Source organism: Aegilops tauschii, chromosome 7, assembly GCF_002575655.3.
Source record: "Aegilops tauschii subsp. strangulata cultivar AL8/78 chromosome 7, Aet v6.0, whole genome shotgun sequence".
Taxonomy (NCBI): Eukaryota; Viridiplantae; Streptophyta; class Magnoliopsida; order Poales; family Poaceae; genus Aegilops; species Aegilops tauschii.
In genome coordinates, this window is record NC_053041.3 from 89,275,584 (window position 1) to 89,299,779 (window position 24,196).

A 24,196-nucleotide genomic window follows, 5' to 3' on the forward strand; every position below is an offset into this window, starting at 1 on the left:
GCCAAAAATGTGCCTTTCAACGAATAGACATCTTTTCATAAAGGGATATGTCTTTACACAAAGAGACATCCTTTCATCAGGAGAGGTGTTTTTAACCAAAGAATATGACATTTTGTAGGCCCTAACTGCCAATATCTAAAGGAGTTGATTGGTCCTTGATAATCCAGGACGTACGTTGACTGCTGTGGCTTAACGTGGATACCGCATTAGAAGCCAGCTTTAGAAGGAAAAGAAAAAGATAAATTCTCAAAGCAACGTATGGCTATTATTTATCTAGTTTCATAGAATGGGCGGGCAACGACTAGTGAGAGGAAGATACACGATATAACATTCCAAGTGGAGGCACATCAGCCAACCTTGACTTCCATTTTATCAAGTTTTATCGAATGGCATAAGCAAAAGAAGCTCACTACATCGTCGATATCACCAGGGAGACAGTAAGACTTTAGCGTTATGACATAGCCATAGTATCAATCATATAAGACTTTACTGTTCCTGAAATGTCAATTTTTAGCGTGAATATTGGATGCACCTACAGTTTTAATGTGAATATTGTTCATCGAATGGCATTGGCGGCACTCGGTAATGGCGCCGGTGAGATCATCTTCGACATAGCCATAGTATCAATCATATAAGACTTTACTGTTCCTGAAATGTCAATTTTTAGCTTTTCTTTTGTCAGAATGCTCGTCTTTGGTTGTGTGCATTCAAACTATGCACAGCCGAATATTGTTCATCATGCTATGTATCCGCGTAATGCTATATTTTGAGTTAATATCAACACTCTTTATCAAAAAGTTAGCGAAGGGTCACCAGAATATTGTTTTGGATGAGCCCTCCTAATTTCCTTATTACTGTAATTGTGTATGATGTAACAATTATGTAAATTAATATACACAGCCATAATGGTATTCCCTAAAAAATCATTAAGAGAGGAAGAGTGGAAATGATCTTGTTGAATCTAGAATGTAAGAGCATCGACAGTTTGGTGCCTCAAACCGGCCTCAAACACCCAGGAGGACAGCCCGGTCATTGACCGTTCAAAAAAAAAGTCGTACCTAGACAGACTCCTCATGCCAGCCTCAATCACCCGGGCAGACCGGTACTCCTTATATCTAGCCAAAATCTAGGGCGGATATGGAGAGGCCCGGGCGCATCCGCCACGTCGGATCCAGCCCACGTTGCCCACCCGACCCCACATATATTCGTCCCCATCCTCTTCTCCGACCAACGTCCAGCCACTCCACTCCACTCCGTCACTAAGCCCCCGTCCGGAGATCTTCGATCTTCTCCGGCATGGTGGGCAGCAGATCCGAGTCCTTCGTGACCTGATCTGCGAACTGGGACCTCTGCCCCACTCGGGCCCGAGCGCGTCTGCGGGCGTTTGAGGGATAAGATTTGTTGTATTCGACTGTAGGTGCTTTAATCTAAATCTATACCTGCTAATAAAGGATGTGTTTCTTTGATTTTTTTTGATTCGTTCACCATATAGAATTATTCTCTCCCCTATATATCTGATGTGGTACCAAAATATTTGTTCGTCCATGCATAAATAAATTTTCGGGCTAGGCCTTTAAACCGTGCTATCAAGGGGCCTGCTCTGCTTCTTTTCTCTTTCTTCTATTGGGCCACAGAGAGTCAGACCCTACGTGGGCTAAGGGTCCTGCTCCGCATCTTTTTTTTCCTTCCAACTGGACTGCGGGGAAAAAATGCCACCCTTGTGGGAGTTGGATCTCCCCAACAAAATGTGGATCATTTCTTCCTCCCAAATTTTGATACATCCTCCGTCCGTTGTCCCAATTAAATTATGTTGCGTAAATTATTATTAGAAAACCTGATATTCCAAAGTTATGCTCATAACTTAATGTGAAAAATTATCGGGAGTAAAAAAAATCTATTTAAACGTTTGGCGTGAAAAGTTTTCTGCATAACATTGGCCTTGTTGCTTAAATTAAAATTTACAAAAAACAAAGAATATTCTACTAATTGATCAACATAACCTGCATAACAATGCTTAAAAGATATAACTCACCAAAAGTTGCAAATATTCACTATGACTTATACTATAAAATAAAAGGAAGATTTGTGCATAACTTATGCATTAAAATTATGAAAAATACCATATATAGAAGATGCATGCATGCATCTTCATCGCCTTATTTTCCAATCAATAGGAATACAGTGCCATGGCATGCATGCACGTTGAAAAATATAGTATTTTCCCCTGTCTCAAAATATATGATGTCTTTTATACTCCTTTTGTATCAAAAAACGTCTTACTTTTTTTTTTGAAAAACCCCATCATGTATTAATTAACTTAAAATGTTCGTCCAATCATTCGTAACAAACTTCGTCACGCAGGGCGGAACGGAATGAAAAAGAAAACCATCAGATCTATTATCAAAAGTAAATTTTGCAATCTCATGGGCCACCATACTAGCCCTCCTGTTGATCTTAGAAATCTGTAAATTCACCATCAGCTTTGAGACATCTACGGCTCCCTTCTTTAGATCAACAAGGGATGATCTGTCCAAATAATCTCTTCAAAAAACGGAGGCCGCAAATGAACAATCAATTTCCAAAATGACAGGCATGTCTAGTGTCATACCAATATATAGGCCGGACAGGGACGCTCTAAGTTCCGCTTCCTCGACGCTATAGCAAGCACCAATATAATCCCAGGAGGAAAGAATCACTCGTCCACAGTGATTTCTTACAACCACCCCCACGCTCGCAGCTTGAATGGTCTCCACAAAACTTGCGTCGACATTAATCTTATTGAAGTCTAGGGTGGGTGGCCTCCAAGGAACAACCTTCCTCTCAATGTTAGTGGTTGGCTGAAGTTCCAGCTCCACTTGCTTCCCTTTACTCCATATCTCCACCTGCATTTTAGAATGACAAGACGAGAAAGATGCCCAATAATTTTCTATAAAACTCACCGAGGCTGAGATGGATTCCATTCCCCTACCAAAGATCAAATCATTCCTCAAGTGCCAAGCTCTCCAGAACATGAATATAGTTTGCTCGCGTACAGGCAAAGTTAATTTGTCCAATAAAATAAGAAACCAGTCCGGCCCAGAAAATTTGAAGGTCTCCTCCGCCGGTAATTTCCACACTTCCTGCAATGCCATACGAAACGCACGAGCCTTGGGACAAACCACCAACGCGTGAAAAATACACTCGGCGTCCATACCACATATTGAGCAGGTACCTAGAGTAGCTTGATGATGTTTAACCCTATTGAGTTGAACTGCCAAACTATTAGAAGCAGCCCTCCAGGCAAAAATTCTAACTTTCTGGGGGACATTAGCATTCCAAATAATATTCCAGAGCCTCTTATCTCCGTTTATGGCATCACTGGAATTGCCAGCATCAATCCTCGGTTCCTTAAGATTTAGTACCAGTCTATACGCACCCTTCACCGAGAACAAGCCACTTTTCTCGTAGTGCCAAGCAATAATATCTCCCTCACCCACTCGGGTAGGAATAAAGTAAGCAGCAAGTGATCGACTAGGTGGCGACCATGGGCACAACCTTGAGAGGCACATCCATAAGGAGGATATCATTGCTTGTATACCTCTCGGTCACGTCCACCTGGTCAGGTGGCATGCCATGGGGCAGCCGCCACTCCAAAGCATGCAGCATGGATGCCACCATGAAGGGCACGAGGAGCTCCACCATGGGCAATGCTGGGCACAGCCTCCGGCCGGTGCCCAGCGGGATAAACTTGACCTCCTTCCCCCACATGCCGAGCTCCGTCTTCCCTAGGAAACGCTCCGGCATGAACTCCTCAGGCCTCTCCCATGTCGCCGGGTCGCGCATGATGGACCACGAGTTGAAGATTATGGCTGCGCCCTTGGGCACGGCGTATCCGCCTATCTCCATGCCCTCCTCCACCACCAGGTGTGGCAACAACAAAGGCGCCACGGGTTGCAGCCGCATCGACTCCTTCACCGCGGCCTGCAGGTATGGCAGCTTCACCACGTCCGCCTCTGTTATCATCCTCTCCTGGTCCCTCAACTTGTCCTGTCCATCAAGGGAGAAGAGCGTGTCCGTGAGCAGGTGGAACATGCCGTGGTACAGAACGTGGCCGATTTCGACCTCCTGCCTGGCGCAGCGGTGGAAGGCGTCCGACATGTGGTGCACGGCACGCTCCCGAGCGCCCTGCGCCGTCGCGAGGCTGCATGGCAACAAGATGTGTGTGGCGGCTACTATAGCTTTTCTACAGAACATCCCTGCTGTCCAAATTTACATCGTGTTGTATCGTCAAGAAGCAAGATTTGACATTGTAAAGATGAGGTCATTCTCTTTGAGTGAATAATTTCGCTGGAGACATGTTATTTGTTGTTGAAGTGGTTAGTTTGCATACTTTCTTCTATAAGTTAATAATGTGTGGAACATCGTTGTTGAGAAGAGGTGATCCGGTGGTATAGTGTTTTCAATTGCCTTTTTTGAAGTTTGTATCACCGTGCAATCGGTAATATTTCTGTATTCACAGAGAGTAGAGGTGGCTACTGCAGAAGTCCTATTTCATATCTACTGTAATTGTTAGCCGGAGGTTTAATTTGAAATGGGCATTAAGTGTTGTGAGATCCATCCGCCTAAATCCATACCATTCATCTCCAATTCAGTGGCCCAGGATGCATTTTTCTGTTTTTGCACATGGAGCTCAGATTCATCACCGGGCACAGAAACAGCTTATTAAAGGTTACATGGTGAATTCAGGATACTTTGCGCCTTAAAAATCCAGGATGTATGGAGCAATCGGCAGGAAATATCAAACGAGAAGCTTTACTTGTTGTCAATTAAATTAAAACTATGAAGTACCCCAGCAAACTATGTAGCTGAAGATTCCGTAATCCACATTTCACAGTTAATAGTGATCAAATTAGCCACTGAACAGCCAGAGGACCGTAGGATGCGTGAACAGATGCTTGGGCATATGTCACAATGTAACTTGAGTTGAAAGTGTACAATCAGCTGGAATTAATCATCAAATTAGCTGGACTGTTTTGCTAGTTGTCAATCAAATTAAAACTAGGAAGTTCCCCAGCAAACCAAGCAGATGCAGTTGAAGATCCCATGATCCAGATCCCACTGAAGAAACACCAATCAGAATCAATCCCACAACCAACAAACCAGAATCATATTCAGTGAAGATGACACTTATTGGAGACATGAGAAAGGTAGAGTGTTCAAGGCAAACTGTTTGTTCAAGCTACCAGTTCAGAACCTTCAATTGTGCATTATTTTAGTTCATAGCAACAATTCCTAACCTCTCTCGGCATATCGGCTCATCGACATTATAAATAAGAGAGCCGGCAAATTAGTTGTGATCTTTCTTTATCACCAAATTTCAAAGTCTGCGTATGCCAAAAACTAATTCTGTGCCATAAGATGAACCTAAAGAACTTACCACAAAAATACATAAATTAACAAACCAAGTGCAATCATCGAGAACAGTATGTAGAATGGTAGTCTAACAAATCCAAGCATGACCCCAAAGCAATTCAAGTATATATGGAGATAATCAGAGTACATGCAACCTTTACTTCTCCTGTAAGGTGATAAATTTGCAAGCTGAAGGCCAAAATTTGATTATCTATTATACAAACGTTGAGTACGACCCCCGTGTGAGACCAAAGGATCTTCCATCATTTACTTCTAGCCTTTTGTATATTCACTGGGAGCAAAAAATGAGATCAGGTTCCATCAAAATCGCATGCAAGTTAGCAGGCGCCATAAACCAATTAACCAAGTAATATGCTTCAGGAAAGTTAAAAGATCCAGATGTGCACACTAACTCCAAGCTGCACCAAAGAGGATGAAGCCACTGAATGCCAGTTCAAACTGAAAGCTGCCACAAAGACTAAATCATCAAGTAATATGCATCAGAAGTCAAAACCATCGGGGAAGCAGACACAGTCGTCTGATGGCTTCACCAAGTCCCTACACCAACTAACGTTTTGCTATACTTTCCAACCCTACAATCTTGCACTAACACCTCCAACACTGCAAATGCACGAACAACCCATACTTCAACAATTCTTCAGAAAAAGTCAGGCAGTATTATGAAGTCTAGGTAGAGAGTACTAAGATTTTGAGGTTGTAGGAAACTCTTCCATCCAGAAGCCCTGAACTCTGCGGATCAATTCGAATACTCAGACTAACAACTCAGGAAACTGGTTTTCTAACCGACAAAATAGAAAAATACGAAATTAGGTCTCCAAAGAGATTTTCACATAGCATGACACACTCTAATCTTATATGCTCTGAAACTTGATGATATGGTGAAATAAGACCGTTCACTTAGGAGACTTGATTGCACACACTAATTTGCTAAAGTTTATATGCTTGGAAGAGAAAAAATGTATTACAAATGGATATAAAACCAAAGTATCAATGAGCGCGCCTCATCCTTCCCACCGGGAAGCTCTATTTATGAGCATCATATAGACTATTTGCACTTGGCAGCAAGGCATGCCAATAGGCATACAAAAAGTTAACCGGTACATGATGTTTATCTCTTATCATATCTATCTTTGTAAAGGAAAGAATGCAGAATAACCAAATGTCATCTATGGAATAAAAGCTTAGTATCGTTATTTAAAATAGTACATCATAAATCACCTATCATATTATCATTTTTTTACCAAATCTTAGTTCCATTGTCTACCATAATAAATCATCACAAATAGTCGATCCTCTCATCAAGATGCAGCTCAACCCGTGCCTTTGCCATGGCTGAAAAGTACCAAATGCATCCTAATAAGTTACCTAGAGATAAATTTTCTTGCATGTATTCTAAATGCCTATTGCTGGCCCTGTTCTTTAGCAGGCACTGGGAGTAGCCGCGGCCACCATAAAAAAATTAACTATCACAGATCTGTCTTGAAAACACATGCCCAACTAAAATATAAAAAGCAGGGAGGTAAAATATTCTGGGTGCATGATGGACGGGCAACATGAGCTAAATTTTATTATCTCATTTTAAGTGTAAAGCATGGATTGCACAATTGCACACAGAAATTAGGGAGACATATGTCTAGAGCAGGGTCAGTACGGACCTTCGGATGAACACCACCGAGCATCAAATAGAGGCAGAAAGAAATCCATGGTATGTCAAAAAATTCAGTTGCTAGTTTGCTACTACACCATGCTTCATCACACACGTACTACCACACATCAAATGTCTACGGTACAATTAAGAAGATAGTTAAACTGGCAGATCAGGTGGAATGCATGGTGCAAATTTGAATTTTTGGACAACCATTCGGTTATATAGTTTACTTGCAGTATAATGCCTTGCCTAAACAGTACTTCATAGATTATAATATGTCGATTTTGAGGTAAGGGGACCACGTGGCAAGCAAGATGTCATGGACCAAATTTGAGGAATAGTCTGCTCACACTTCAGTGGACAACCGACGAAGTAGAGTGATAATAAGTGGGTGCTTACTCGATCGAGCATCCAGAGCTTCGCCTAGTTTTTTTTCCCTAGCAGACATCAGTTCCCTTCTCCTTGGAGGTTGAAGGACCCCTTTGAAGGCAGTGTCGAAGACAACCATGCCATTCTAGCAAGGCCAACAATAGTACCTTAAACTGATCTACCAGCAAACTTTTGGTCAAACAAATGAGAACCAATCCTAATTCCTGGTATTGATTGCACCTGATGTGTCTCCAAGCTGCATTTGATGTATGCTGCAGCGGTCTGCTTCCTAAGTTCCTCACCCTGAACAAAGGGGAGGATGACATATAAATCATCTCTTTGTGCCACTGATTGTTGAAAAGAAGTTGAAAGAGAGAAAACAAACATGTGCAGTTGTTGTTGCTGAAACACCAAGATGGTCTGCGAAGTAGGCACAGTGGTGGCTTACTTCAGCTTTATTTCAAAGAATGTACACCAGCCATCTTACTCACTGGTCCCCAACATTGCCGCATGCCACCCTTCGAGAAGACAGTAGACGGGTGATTCTTCAACTGAAGATGAAGAAATGAAGGAAGAGCGGAAATTTACCTAAGGCATTGGACACACACCATTCATGGATGGAGCCTGGAGGAACCCTCTTCTCCACATCTCTCAACCCGCAGCTACCATTGCTACCTCGCGCTGTGCAACCGAGCAACATATGAAAGAATGGCTCCAGTGGACAACCGAACAACACATGGGACGCAAAACTGGGCATACAGAAAATAGTTAATTTAGCCAGGACAAATTAGAGCAGTACAAAAAACCATATCCAAGTGGATACTTTTATTTTCAGCACTTTGTTTGTCCCTTTAATTTTCTCTGATGCCTTGTTAGCAAGGGCTGCACATAAGGATAGTTGCAAACACGGGACACTCCAAAATGGTATTACTGCACCAGAAGTACCCCCCCCCCCCCCCCCCCCCCGCCACATACATCTCGTGCCAGCAGCTGCAAGATCGAAATCCATATAAAATTATCTAACATTATCAATCAATTTACTAACACATCGTACTGCAAAGATGAACCACAGCTAAAAAAGGTGATCATGGGTTCTAACAAATGTCTCTCAATACATCAAGAACAGCTTGAGGATTTGTAACCAAAGATCAACGAAGGAGCTTATAGGGCCCATATCAAATAGATTGATTATTGTAGCCAGCAGTCAAAATCGAGCAAGCAGCATCTAACTGAGCGCAAACATCATCTCTCAGTTCAGTGAATAAAGCTACAGAACTGGTACATAGAATGATTAAGGAGTGAGCTCGCCAGGTTATGTGGCATGAGTTTGGTGAGATCAGATGATAATGACATGCAGGGGAAAAAGTGATGACAATAAATTTCAGTTCATTGGAGCTAAATTTCAGAAAAAGATGAAATAGTTGAGTAAAACACTAAGCACAAAATCTTCGCCTCAGCCTGCTTGGATTTTTGTCAAACACATAGCAGGCATAGATAAAACAGAATCCACAGAAATAAAGCTAAGAATTTGTGGGGATCAAATCAAGAGAGAGACGACTGTGGGTACCTGTGAGGCTGCAACAGGGCATATGTTCCATGTGAGCTTAGCTGCAGCGGCCGCCTGTGTGCTCCTGTTGTTGAGCTTACAGCAGTTAAACTAGCAGCATTTTGTGGCGGCGCAACTTGAATTAGGACAACACAAAGCAGGGCTACAAAATAAACATTTGAACTTGAATTACAATAGATCATAGCAGGTCAGCGAAAATGAATAAATGTACCTGTGGGCAAGAGACAACGAGAACGTAACGATTTTAACTGATTCCAACTCACTGCCAGCATGGTCTGGGCTTAAATTAAATCTGCAATCACAGGGAGGGCAGAAGCAAATAACCTAAATCAAAAACAAGAACAAGTAGCTACATGAAATAAAAATAAGTAGTAAGAGTAAAAACTGGAGCGTAGTCTTTTTTGCTTGTAGGATGCGACATTAGTTTGAATCTCCATTGTTGCACCTTTGCAGATAAATCTGGATTCAAAATATTGCCCAGTAAGATAATTTTAAAGGATGACAAAGTTACGATGAACTGGAAAATAGTATATTTAGAAAAGCTGCAACTCAGGAGCAGGTTGTACTTGAATTCGTCAACTACGACCTGCAACGAGCAAGATACCTTTCAATAAGTTAGTGAAGCTCAACTAAAGCATGTGTCAAACAAAGAGGAGGTAAAGGGTAAATAAGCCTGTCTCAGTTGGGGTAGGGATGACGGGTTACAACACTAGTTCCAAAATGCAATTATCCAAGCCGGTATCTGCAATAGTTGAGAATTACCGACCAAGGATAGGGAAAACCTTCTGCAACAGTTGAGAATTACCGACCTAGGATAGAGAAAACCTAATGTCTGGGGAGTTTAATAGTTGAATAAGAAAGTTTATTAAAGATCTATTTATCCACCAATATAATATCACTTCATAAGTACTACCCTGCTCCTACTACTACAACTAAAGAAGCACAAACACATAATAAAAGCAAGATAAGGTGCTCCAACAAGGCTCATACCATTGAAATTGTCATCTACTCTAATTAATCCAAATCATCCTCCCATGCTGATCTTGTACTCGTAACATTCTTGGGAGGCTAGCAAAATCATCAAAGTCTAGCAATTATGATCCGTTTGTGTCGTCTCCATGCTCATATCCATATGGGGCACATACAAGCTACTAAGGTTAGGTCAAAATATCACAAATACATGTGCTCAAGTTATCTCCAACCTAGAATCCAATAGTCCACCAATACCGCATTGATGCTAATCATACTATACTTATATAAATCCAATAAATCTCAGGTTGATCATGCTCCACCCTAAACTTCTCTAGTTTCAAGCTCATGTCAAAATAACACAAATCCAAGTGCCCAATCTCAAGTTTAACTATGACCTAGAATCCAAGCAGATATATCAATGAACCTAGCACAAACAACATTTATATTATTCCAATATCTTTGTTTCTTCCTATTAATTCATTCCAAGATGATGTAATAGTCCATCAATTTTCACAATCATGTTGATCATATTACACTCATATAAATCCAATATATCTCTGATTGATCATACTACACCCTAAAGTTCTCCAGTTTCAATCTCTAAAGGTGTGAATCTAATACAAATTGTAACTACGATCCAACCATCTTCCCACTTTCCCCAATCGCCACCCCCTTGATGCTTAGTTCCAAGTGTAATGAATGACGGCAATGACGGTCCGCTCCCAACAAGGTTTTCATCCCTTCCGCTATACCTCATGCATGTGCAATTCGCTCCCTGCCAGTCCAACCGGGCATCCTTTGCCTGGCTTCGGGTTGCTATGTGCGATGACTCAATCCCACATTTCGTGTTCCCCTGCTGGGCGCCGCCATAGCCACACAGGCAGTCGGCACCGCAATGGCTAACCCACGAAACACAGCCGAGAGCACGACGTTACCTACCGCCAAGGCCAAGGACGCACGGCGGGAGAACGTGTGATGTCGGATCAAGTTAGTGGCACGGAACCCGCAAACAGGGAAGGACACCAAGCCGAATTGGCGGTAATTGAACAACGCACGGGAGGTGTGGGAGGGGATGAAAACCCTTATAGCCACATCGGGCTTTGTGCCAAGCCATTGCGGCAATGTTGATCTTCAGGCGATCGAGTAAAGCTTCTCGTCTGCTTTCTCATCGCTCCTCTAAACCTACCTCAGCCTCAACTGGATTACTATAGATCCAAAAATTATAAGTTATTTATCCGCCGGATTTTTTTTTTCAAGATCACAATCATCTAAGTAAATCCGAACTGTTCCAAGGTTATTAAAGATCTACTTATTCACCAATATAATATCACTTCATAAGTACTACCCTTCTGCTATTGCATCTAAAGGAGCACAAACACATAATAAAAGATCAGCTGCTCCAACAAGGCTCATACCACTGAAGTTGTCATCCATTCTAATTAATCGAAACCATCCTCCCATGATGATCTTGTACTCGTAACATTCTTGGTGAGGGCTAGCAAAATCATCAAAATCTACCAACTATGATCCGTTTGTATCATCTTCATGCTCATGTCCATATGGGGCACATACAAGCTACTAAGCTTAGGTAAAATTATCACAAATCCAAGTGTTGAAGTTATCTCAAACCTATAATCACACTAGTAATATCCAAGATGATCCAATAGTCCACCAATACCACATTCATGCTAGTCATACTATACCTATATAAATCCAATATATCCCATGTTGATCATGCTACACCCTAAAGTTCTCCAGTTTCAAGCGCATGTGAAAATATCACAAATACAAGTTCCCAATCTCAAGTTTAATTCCGACCTAGAATCCAAGCAGATATGTCACTGAACCTAACACAAACAACATTTCTATTACTCCAATATCTTTGTTTTGTTCCTACTAATTCAATCCATGATGATGTAATAGTCCATCAATTTTCACAATTATACTGATCATATTACACATATAAATCCAATATATCTCCGATTGATCATACTACACCCTAAAGTTCTCCAATTTCAATATCTAATATTGTGCATCTAGTACAAGCATAACTATGACCCAACCAAGCCCACTATCATGGTTATCTAAGTCCAGTATAAAGCAAGCTTCCACTGGATGACTATATATCCAAAAATTAGAAGTTATTTATCCACCAGATGTTTTTCAAGATCACAATCACCTAAGTAAATCCAAACTGTTCCAAGGTCATTAAAGATCTATTTATCCACCAATATAATATCACTTCATAAGTACTACCCTCCTCCTCCTACATCTAAAGAAGCACAAACACATAATAAAAGCAACATCAGGTGCTCCAACAAGGCACATACCATTGAAACTGGCATCTACTCTAATTAATCCAAATCATCCTCCCGTACTGATCTTGTACTCGTTACGTTCTTGGGGAGGCTAGCAAAATCATCAACGTCTACCAACTATGATCCATTTGTGTCATCTCCATGCTCATATCCATATGGGGCACATACAAGCTACTAAGGTTAGGTCAAAATATCACAAATCCATGTGCTAAAGTTAGCTCCAACCTAGAATCCAACTAGTAATATCCAAAATAATCCAATAGTCCACCGGTACCGCATTGATGCTAATCATACTATACTTATATAAATCCAATACATCTCAGGTTGATCATGCTACACCCTAAACATCTCTAGTTTCAAGCTCATGTCAAAATAACACAAATCCAAGTGCCCAATCTCAAGTTTAACTATGACCTAGAATCCAAGCAGATATATCAATGAACCTAGCACAAACAACATTTCTATTAATCCAATATCTTTGTTTTCTTCCTATTAATTCATTCCAAGATGATGTAATAGTCCATCAATTTTCACAATCATGTTGATCATATTACACTCATATAAATCCAATATATGTTTGATTGATCATACTACACCCTAACGTTCTCCAGTTTCAATCTCTGAAGGTGTGAATCTAGTACAAATCGTAACTATGATCCAACAATCTTCCCGCTTTCCCCAATCGCCACCCCCTTGACGCTTGGCTCCAAGTGCAATGACGGCAATGACGGTCCACTCCCAACAAGGTTTTCATCCCTTCCGCTATACCTCATGTGCAATCCGCTCCCTGCCAGTCTAACCGGGCATCCTTTGCCTAGCTTCGGTTTGCTATGTGCGATGACTCAATCCCACATTTCTTGTTCCCCTGCAGGGCGCCGCCATAGCCACACAGGCAGTCGGCACCGCAATGGCTAACCCACGAGACACAGCCGAGAGCACGACGTTACCTACCGCCAAGGCCAAGGACGCACGGCGGGAGAACGTGTGATGCCGGATCAAGTTAGTGGCACGGAACCCGCAAACAGAGAAGGACACCAAGCCAAATTGGTGGGAATTGAACAATGCACGGGAGGTGTGGGGGGGTGAAAACCGTTATAGCCACATCGGGCTTTGAGCCAAGCCGTTGCGGCAATGTCGATCTTCATGCGATCGAGTAAAGCTTCTCATGTGCTTTCTCATCGCTCCTCTAAAACTACCTCGGCCTCCACTGGATTACTATTGATCCAAAAATTAGAAGTTATTTATCCACCAGATTTTTTTCAAGATCACAATCATCTAAGCAAATTCGAATTGTTCTAAGGTTATTAAAGATCTATTTATTCACCAATATAATATCACTTCATAAGTACTACCCTTTTACTATTGCATCTGAATGAGCACAAACACATAATAAAAGCAAGATCGGTTGCTCCAACAAGGCTTATACCACTGAAGTTGCCATCCATTCTAATTAATCCAAACCATCCTCCCATGATGATCTTGTACTCGTAACATTCTTGGTGAGGGCTAGCAAAATCATCAAAGTCTACCAACTACGATCCGTTTGTATCATCTTCATACTCATGTCCATATGGCGCACATACAAGCTACTAAGCTTAGGTAAAATTATCACAAATCCAAGTGCTCAAGTTATCTGCAACCTATAATCCAACTAGTAATATCCAAGATGATCCAACAGTTCACCAATACCACATTCATGCTAGTCATACTATACATACATAAATCCAATATATCCCAGGTTGATCATGCTACACCCTAAAGTTCTCCAGTTTCAAGCTCATGTGAAAATATCACAAATCCAAGTGCCCCAAGTTTAATTCCGACCTAGAATTAAAGCAGATATGTCGTTGAACCTAACACAAACAACATTTCTATTACTCCAATATCTTTGTTTTGTTCCTACTAATTCAATCCAAGATGATGTAATAGTCCATCAATTTTCACAATCATGCTGATCATATTACACATATAAATCCAATATATCTCCGGTTGATCATACTACACCCTAAAGCTCTCCAATTTCAATCTCTACCATTGCGCATCTAGTACAAGCATAACTATGACCCAACCAAGCCCACTATCATGGTTATCTAAGTCCAGTATAAAGCAAGCTTCCACTGGATGACTATAAATCCAAAAATTAGAAGTTATTTATCCACCAGATGTTTTTCAAGATCACAATCACCTAAGTAAATCCAAACTGTTCCAAGGTTATTAAAGATCTATTTATCCACCAATATAATATCACTTCATAAGTACTACCCTCCTCCTCCTACATCTAAAGAAGCACAAACACATAATAAAAGCAACATCAGGTGCTCCAACAAGGCACATACCATTGAAACTGGCATCTACTCTAATTAATCCAAATCATCCTCCCGTACTGATCTTGTACTCGTTACGTTCTTGGGGAGGCTAGCAAAATCATCAACGTCTACCAACTATGATCCATTTGTGTCATCTCCATGCTCATATCCATATGGGGCACATACAAGCTACTAAGGTTAGGTCAAAATATCACAAATCCATGTGCCCAAGTTATATCCAACTAGTAATATCCAAAATAATCCAATAGTCCACCAATGCCACATTGATGCTAATCATACTATACTTGTATAAATCCAATACATCACAAGTTGATCATGCTACACCTAAACTTCTCTAGTTTCAAGCTCATGTCAAAATAACACAAATCCAAGTGCCCAATCTCAAGTTTAACGATGACGTAGAATCCAAGTAGATATATCAATGAACCTGCACAAACAAAATTTCTATTACTCCAGTACCTTTGTTTTTTTCCTATTAATTCATTCCAAGATGATGTAATAGTCCATCAATTTTCACAATCATGTTGATCATATTACACTCATACTACACCCTAACGTTCTCCAGTTTCAATCTCTAAAGGTGTGAATCTAGTACAAATCATAACTACAATCCATACATCTTCCCGCTTTCCCCAATTGCCACTCCCTTGACGCTTGGCTCCAAGTGCAATGAATGACGGCAATGACGGTCTGCTCCCAACAGCGTTTTCATCCCTTCCGCCATACCTCATGTGCAATCCGCTCCCTGCCAGTCCAGCCGGGCATCCTTTGCCTGGCTTCGGGTTGCTATGTGCGATGACTCAATCCCACATTTTGTGTTCCCCTGTTGGGCGCCGCCATAGCCACATAGGCAATCGGCACCGCAATGGCTAACCCACGAGACACAGCCGAGAGCACGACGTTACCTACCGCCAAGGCCAAGGACGCACGACGGGAGAACGTGTGATGCCGAATCAAGTTAGTGGCACGGAACCCGCAAACAGAGAAGGACACCAAGCCGAATTGGTGCAGATTGAACAATGCACGGGAGGTGTGGGAGGGGGTGAAAACTCTTATAGCCACATCGGGCTTTGCGCCGAGCCGTTGCGGCAATGCGATCTTCAGGCGATCGAGTAAAGCTTCTTGTGTGCTTTCTCATCGCTCCGCTACAACTACCTCAGCCTCCACTAGATTACTATAGATCCAAAAATTAGATGTTATTTATCCGCCAGATTTTTTTTAAGATCATAATCATCTTAGTAAATCCAAACTGTTCCAAGGTTATTAAAGATCTATTTATTCACCAATATAATATCACATCATAAGTACTACCACTATTGCATCTAAAGGAGCACAAACACATTATAAAAAAGAAGATCAGCTGCTCCAACAAGGCTCATACCACTGAAGTTGTCATCTATTCTAATTAATCGAAACCATACTCCCTTGATGATCTTGTACTCGTAACATTCTTGGTGAGGGCTAGCAAAATCATCAAATTCTACCAACTACGATCCGTTTGAATCATCTTCATGCTCATGTCCATATGGGGCACATACAAGCTACTAAGCTTAGGTAAAATTATCAGAAATTCAAGTGCTCAAGTTATCTCCAACCTATAATCCAACTAGTAATATCCAAGATGATCCAATAGTCCACCAAAACCACATTAATGCTAATCCTACTATACCTATATAAATCCAATATATCCCAGGTTTACCATGCTACACCCTAAAGTTTTCCAGTTTCCAGCTCATGTGAAAATTATCACAAATCCAAGTGCCCAATCTCAAGTTTAACTCTGACCTAGAATCCAAGTAGATATATCACTAAACCTAACAAAGACAACATTTATATTACTCCAATATCTCTGGTTTGTTCCTACTAATTCAATCCAAGATGATGTAATAGTCCATCAATGTTCACAGTCATGCTAATCATTTTACACATATAAATCCAATATATATCCAATTGATCATGCTACACCTTAAAGTTCTCCAGTTTCAATCTCTAAAGGTGTGCATCTATTACAAATCATAACTCTGATCCAACCAAGCCCACTATCATGGTTATCCAAGTCCAATATAAAGCAAGCTTCCACTGGATGACTATAAATGCAAAAATTAGAAGTTATTTATCCACCAGATGTTTTTCAAGATCTCAATCACCTAAGTAAATCCAACATGTTCCAAGGTTATTACAGATCTTTTTATCCACCAATATAATATCACTTCATAAGTACCACCCTCCTCCTACTACTGCATATAAAGAAGCACAAACACATAATGAAAGCACGATTAGGTGCTCCAACAAGGCTCATACCACTGAAATTGTCATCAATTCTTATTAATCCAAATCATCCTCCCATGATGATCTTGTACTTGTAACATTCTTGGGGAGGGCTAGCAAAATCATCAAAGTCTACCAACTACGATCCGTTTCATCTCCATGCTCATATCCATATGGGGCACATCCAAGTACTAAGCTTAGGTCAAAATATCACAAATCCATGTGCTCAAGTTATCTCCAACCTAGAATACAACTAATAATATCCAAAATAATCCAATAGTCCACCAATACTGCATTGATGCTAATTATACTACTACTTATATAAATCCAATATATCTCAGGTTGATCATGCTCAACCTAAAGTTCTCCGGTTTCAAGCTCATGTCAAAATATCACAAATCCAAGTGCCCAATCTCAAGTTTAACTCCGACCTAGAATCCAAGCAGATATATCATTGAACCTAACACAAACAACATTTCTATTACTCCAATATCTTTGTTTTCTTCCTACTAAGCCAATCCAAGACAATGTAATAGTCCATCAATTTTCACAATCATGCTGATCATATTACACATATAAATCCAATATATCTTCGATTGATCATACAACACCCTTAAGTTCTCCAGTTTCAATCTCTAAAGGTGTGCATCTGTTGAATGTGTCTTCTTAGGTTACTGTGATGAGCACAAGGGCTATCGGTGTTGGGATCTTGTTAGTCGTCGAATGTGCATTTCTCGAGTTGCGACATTTGATTCTATCCACGTCCATCCTCTCCTTCGGCCTCCCCCATTGAGGATATTTCTTCCCTCAATTTTCCTGATACACTTATCACTCATTTATTGCCCTCGTCCACCTATCCACTTATCACTCATTTATTGCCCTCGACCACCTATCCTAGCGTATGCTCCTGTAATACTGCTATAGACCCCACACGTCGCCACATGCTTCCCCACCTCGTTCATTACCTGAGGCTACCTCACCTCGCTCATCCATGAGGTTTTCCCGATGATTCCCCCTTATCATCTTCTTCACTACACTTGTGGTCCACGTGTTGTGGATCCTTCTAATGAGCATCTTCCTCGACTACTATGGCCTCTCCTGTTGGCAACACACCGCGTCCAGCTCAGCCTACTTATGGCTTGCGAGCTCGCTCGCTTCTGCCTATTGACTGCTATGGTTATTCTGGCGTCGCTTTTCTCGAGACGACTTCTTATTATGACACATTTGTTCATCATGAATAACAACATGTGATTGTAGAGGAGATTGTTGGTCTTGCGCGCATAGGCATGTGGGATATCATTTCTCTTCCTCCCTATTGCATGAGGTCTACATATAGCCACCACCTTGGTATTCTCTTCCTGGTGGCATGGTTTGTCGTCTTCATCGCTCTTTTGTGGCCTTAAGCAAACCCCTCGTGCCTAGTTTGAGCATTTCATCGTAGTGGTGATTGCGGCTAGTTTTCGGCGAGTGCTCATGATCCTACACTTCTTGTCCACCTTTCAACTCGTGGTCAAACTCTTCTTCTATATGTCGATCATCACTGGCGATGATTCTAAGTACATTGCCTTTGTGAGGCTCGTCATAGTGGGTTTCTTATGTTTAATCTTGGTCCTCTTCGCTACTTCCTAGGTAGGTTTCTTTTACCTCTAGTGGCTTCTTTATCAAGCTCATCATCACCTATGACTTCCCCGCCTCGTTCATTACCTGAGACTACCTCACTTGGCTCGTCCCCTGAGGCCAGTGATTCCCCCTCATCCTCTTCTCTACTACACTGGTCATCCGCTTGTTGTGGATTCATCTGATGAGCCATCTCCCTCGACCGTCTTGCTCTGTCGTCCACTATATGCTCTGCCGCATTTTCGTCGCGACTAGGATGGTGGCAAACTCATTGGCGCCGATGCCTTCTGCACCACATCATTAGAGCCTTCATCCTCTCAAGTTGCAAGAACGGCCGGAGGGGACACTTCCACCATGGCTGCTAGCATTCCCTCTCTCAGATCATGAAGTGTATGGGAGTGAGACTAAGAGAAATACAGGAAATGAGACAATTACTAGCGTATTAGGGGAATGAGGCCCAAATAGAACTGTTGAGATGCCCACTACCAAAATGGTTGGTGTATTCTTCTCCAAAGTGGGCCACACATTTGATGCAAACAAGACCACATGGGATATAGTCATACTCTATCAAGCTCAAATAATGCATCATCTACTACCAGACATGATGGGCACATCGATTCATGTAGTGATTTTCATGACGGTTATCATCTGGATACTCAATACAACAATAGTTGCCCGAGCTTGCCATCGAGCATGCTCACCGAAGATGTGGCCGATGTACAGGACAGCCAGATAATTGCTCACCATAAAATAACTTTCATCAGTTTTGGAGGAATATTATTTGAAGTATCTAAGTGACACCGTATTGCTAATTAACTTAATATGGATCATGCATTATTTCGAGATTCAAGCAATAGTCCACTTTATTCTGTATTCTCTTGCATAACTGTGATTATGAAACTAATCTGATACCTTATTTTCTTTTGAGATTTTTTTGCATGTTCACGTACAGCTTTGTTTATACTACTCCTCGAATTTATATATAGTACCAACTTTAGATATATAATGTGGGTGCATAACAATAATTTTTTAGATCAAACCAATAGTTATTCTAGAAACATTCATATCTGCTTACCATAAGTGTTGACACTATACTTGATTGTCGAGACATAATCTTGATGGTAGCTCATCTTCGAGTCTTGGTACTAAATCTTACACCAGTTTCCTTTGTTGTTGTTCCCCTTGCAGATTTCCTATGGAGGTCCAAATCCTGCATGGAACCACCATTTTTTTCAGTTCACAAACCTGCACTTCTGGATTTCATATATAACAAAGGAAATATGCAGCTGATCTAATTATCTATACTTCCATTTCTTATAACAGGGTGCACCTATGAAAAGTTTGCCACAGCCCTTTTGTAAGACAAAAATGTGATATTCTTCTTTTTCCTTACCACGTTGAGCAATAATAACCGCCATAAGAGTATGCTAATAAGGCATATTCGGATATTCCCTTAATGATAATTCAAGAGTTAATGTTTCTTTTCTTAAATGACGAGAAAGAACAGAAAACCAAATTTAGGATGTCTCTGTTTTTGTCGGCTTCTATAAAGAGACTGTAGTGCATATGAACAACATGATTCTTCTACTATGCAGTCACCTATACTTATGGTTCTCTTTCCCTCGAAGGTAAGTTTATAACATTATTTGTTTGTTCTCAGGCATATAATCCTAGTTTTTGGAGAAACACCCATAATCCAAATCAGAACCGTCCTATGCTAGATTGTGTTGTGCAAATGATGGGAGCTATATCGAGGGGGATTATCTAGATGGGATTATAGTTCACATAGAAATCTGAGATTATTTGCCTCTAGAAATGAACATCAGCCCTCAGAACATCAGCCCCATGCGTTTCTTTCCACAAAATTAGAACACAATTTTTTTAGGATCATATAGAAGAACGGTGGAGCTTCTTAAGCAGGGAGCTAAGCAATCAAGCAGTAGTATATCTGGTAGGTAGGAAGATGAGTTGTTGCTTTGGTAGTGCAAAAGATAACTGAGAGAAACCATGATTTGTTAATCAGGCAACCATGTTAAGTAAACAAAAACCCTCTTTTATCTAGTAGGCAGGAAGATAGGTTGTTGAATAGTACTGCAAGAGAACTGGGAAATAATGCAAACAAACAAACTAATAATATTGTACTATGTAATTTACAGAAACGGTCAAGCATTTCCATACCTGATGATTTCATGAACCTTTTATATCACATTGTATTCAGGAGCGTAGCTTTCAGACCAAACACCTTCTAAGCGCAGTTCCAGATGAGAAAAATTGTGTCATGCACTGATTTTAATATTGGAGCTGATACCTGTCACGAGCAGAGTTAAGGCATAATCTTTTCCATTTGAAAAATAACATATTTCCTGTTTTGCTCAGTACATTCTCATTATCACAGCTGAGACCTATCTTGAACAGAGTTCAAGCATAATCTATTCCATTAATCAAATGACATTTTTCCTATTCCACAGCTGCATATACTAGCAATTTTTATCAACACAAAAATTCTGGAGATTAGAGCAATTATGCAAGAAGAAAAGCAATGGAAATATTAATGATTTGAAAAATAAAGAAAGCAGGATCAAAAGAGACGTCACACTTACATAGCGATTGCTTCTGCCGCTAACATCTTCTGTTACAATCATCATAGCACCAGAATGCACTTGATCATAGTGCGATCCATGTGAACTTGAGATCCTCAATAGTTGATATACAAATGCTCAAAGATTGCCCCTTTAAACCCAAACCGAGGTACATATCCCCAATCCATGCGACTGCACATAACAAGTGGAATTTAGAAGGAAAACGCTGGAACGCATAGCCATAGGCTTGCAGGGAATGGCTGACTGAACATGTAACTTGTCCGGTCATCCCAGCGCATTCAGGTGTGCATGCTACTGAGCTGTGCAGTTTACCCAGTAAATTAAGCAACCACACACAATTGATCACCGAGCAACAGATCGGTAGAAGAACAGCTGCTGCATAAATCATGAACTACACAGCTACTGCATTGCCACTAGTTACCAAATGGCGGAGCAGAGTAGAGCTAGCAGCAGCAGTCTGGATTCTGAAATTCTCTAGCCACTTCACAGCATGTCAGCATCCACGGCTGCTAATCTTATTAATCGTTACTACCATTTGAATTCGCTTGTCCTAACAACGCAATGTAATGTATGGGTTGTTCATGGCAGCATGTATGGTTGTTTCTGATTCCTGAGGAGGGATGTGTGGTTGGTTTAGTACCTTTCTTGCGGACGCGGTGGTTGTGGTCGCCGGAATAGGCGAGGTCGTCGCAGGGGTCCTACCCACCGCTGCCACCATCCACGGATACTCAGATCAGAAACAAATGAAAATACAATCCATGGATTCCAGACAGAGGGTTGAAGGGGACGCACAGTCGTAGTTGAGGGTCGCGCACGAGCGCGGCTGCGCGGAGGCGGCCGCTGAGACGTGGCCGCGGAGGCGGCGGCAAGGAGGATGATCTACGGCCTCGGGGCACTCCGCCGGGGCGCCGTAGGGGAGGCCTCCGTGCCGTCGTGAGCCCAGCCGTCCACGCCGCCGTCGTCCTAGGCCTGGCGCGAGGGGACGGGCGGCGCCGTCCTGCTCCATCCCCGCGAGCTGAGGCGAGCAAGAACTGGGCGAGGCGGCGGAGATGGTACGCGCGCGGCGTCTAGGGTTGTGCGTTGACAATCTGGACTCTCCCCTCGGTGGACTGGCCGGCGGCCTGGATGGATTGGAAGCAGAACCTTACATCAATTGATCCCCTGCTCCGCCCTGAATCGTACAAGAACCAGGCGAGCGACGAAGATAGGTGTCCGCGTGCGTGGGTGCGGGGAGGGACGGCGGACGAAGAATTCTGGAAACACTCAATCTGCAGACGGCGGAAGCGACGGGGTGAGAGAGAGAGAAAAGATTGGAGAGACGGGGACAAGGGAGGAAGCGGCGGCGGATTGGGAGAGACGGGGAAGACGGACGACCGGGCTACTGGGCCGGGGTTCCCTTTTTCTCTTTCATGTTGAAGAACAAATTTGGAAGGGGAGGCCGCGCACCAACGGTCAGAAAAGGAGGCGGGGACGTCCTGTATGATGCATTGTGCGTCGTATAGCTCAGGACGCACAGCCGGGCAGCAAACTGGGCCGGCCCATTGGCAGCGAGGCCAACTAATACCACCACGCTGCATCGGTTGTGCGAACGTTATTTATGGAATTTCCTATTTGCCGCTTCCTGCAGCAAGTAGTCGCCGCTTCGCACAGGCGCGGAACACATCGCGCTAGCCACCGCGACTGGCTCGTGCATTTGTAAGAATAGCAATGCTAAACTTAAAGAAACTAAAAACAAGGAAAAAACCATTTGTTCCTTCTACTGTTTTTTCTTCAGTCTTATTCTGACTTTCTTTTTTCTCGTTTTCTTTGTCTTATTCTGTTTTTTTACTTTTTCTTTGTAAGCTTTTCAAAAATTTCAAATATGGTTCAGAATTTTCAAAAATATTCTTTTTGTCAAAAATTGTTCATATTTCTGAAAGTGTTCACATTTACAAAATTTTGTTCACAATTTCGAAAAATGTTCCTGATTTTTTTGTTTGTTTTCTTTCTTTTTCTTCTCTTTTTCTCAAAAGAAATTCAAAATATTCAAATTTTGTTCGTATTTTCATAAAATTTTCAGTTTTCGAAAAAATGTTCTCCAATTCAAAATTTGTTCCCGTTACACAAAAAGTTCAAAACTTTCGAAATGCAGAAAATATACCGGATTTCATAAAATGTTCGTGTTTTCATAAAATGTTCGCGCTTCCAAATTTATTCGGGATTTTTCAAAATTGTTCTCTATTTCAAAATTTGTTCTCAAGATTCAAAAAATGTTTGTGCTTTAAAAAATTGTTCATGCTTCCAAATTTGTTAGGGATTTTTCAAAATTGTTCTCTATTTCAAAATTTGTCCTTGAGATTCAAAAAATGTTCGTGCTTTAAAAAATTGTTTGCGCTTCCTAATTTGTTCGGGAGTTTTCAAAATTTGTTCTCAAGATTCAAAAAATGTTCGTGCTTTAAAATTGTTCGCGCTTCCAAATTTGTTCTAAAGATTCAAAAAATGTTTGTGCTTTAAAAAATTGTTCGTGCTTCCAAATTTGTTCTCTGTTTCAAAATTTGTTCTCAAGATTCAGAAAATGTTTGTGCTTTAAAGAAATGTCACAAATTCCAAAAATGTTTGGGAGATTCAAAAGTTGTTTGTGTTTCCAAATTTTGTTTCAAAATTTGTAAAATTGTTCCTGTTCAGTTTTTTGGGTAGTTTAAAAAATGCTTCCATTCTAAAAAATATGTTCGCGTCTCCAAAATTCGTTTGTGTGTTGAAAAATGTTTGAGTTTTTTCAAAATTTGTAAAAAAAAATAATAATGTTCGCGTCTGATAAAACATTCACGTTTTGTTTTTGCTATTTGGAAAATCGTAAAGGATGTTTTTCGAACAGTCTTATACTTTCTTTAGTTCTTGTAGGTTTCCGCTGTAGTTTGGTCGATTGAGCGCTTCCATCCTAGTGGCTAGTAGGGTGCGAGTGCGAGTTGAAAGTGTTGTGTTCGATTCCCAGCCATGACGCCCTGCTATTTTTTGCAAATTATCACTTGTATTTGCAGCGCACTCCAATGGGCCGGCCCAATCGGCGCACCGCAGCGACGTGCGTGTGCGAAGTCGCGTCGCCCCCTGTGCGTCGGCGC

The 24,196-nt window shown here is 41.4% G+C and overlaps 1 protein-coding gene and 1 long non-coding RNA gene across 15 annotated transcripts; both read right to left on the minus strand.

Moving 5' to 3' along the window:
• Window positions 1–3,510: 3,510 nt before the first annotated feature.
• On the minus strand, window positions 3,511–4,233 carry LOC109759605 (cytochrome P450 76M5-like). The gene has a single exon (XM_020318429.1). The coding sequence runs from the start codon at window positions 4,231–4,233 to the stop codon at window positions 3,511–3,513; it is 723 nt and encodes a 240-aa protein (XP_020174018.1).
• A 1,262-nt stretch (window positions 4,234–5,495) lies between these two features.
• LOC109759600 (uncharacterized) lies at window positions 5,496–22,564 on the minus strand. 14 transcript variants are annotated; one of them, XR_012190212.1, is made up of 12 exons: window positions 21,891–22,564; window positions 21,739–21,806; window positions 21,099–21,269; window positions 20,677–20,806; window positions 19,574–19,708; window positions 9,208–9,455; window positions 8,997–9,138; window positions 8,253–8,419; window positions 8,018–8,178; window positions 7,815–7,947; window positions 7,460–7,732; window positions 5,496–5,810 (listed from the first exon to the last, which is right to left on the minus strand). It is a non-coding gene; the product is annotated as an uncharacterized lncRNA (long non-coding RNA). The 14 variants fall into 14 exon arrangements; XR_012190219.1 differs by having other exon boundaries at window positions 5,496–5,683; window positions 8,038–8,178; window positions 21,891–22,469; XR_005763151.3 differs by lacking the exon at window positions 5,496–5,810 and adding an exon at window positions 6,363–6,744.
• Window positions 22,565–24,196: the final 1,632 nt, after the last annotated feature.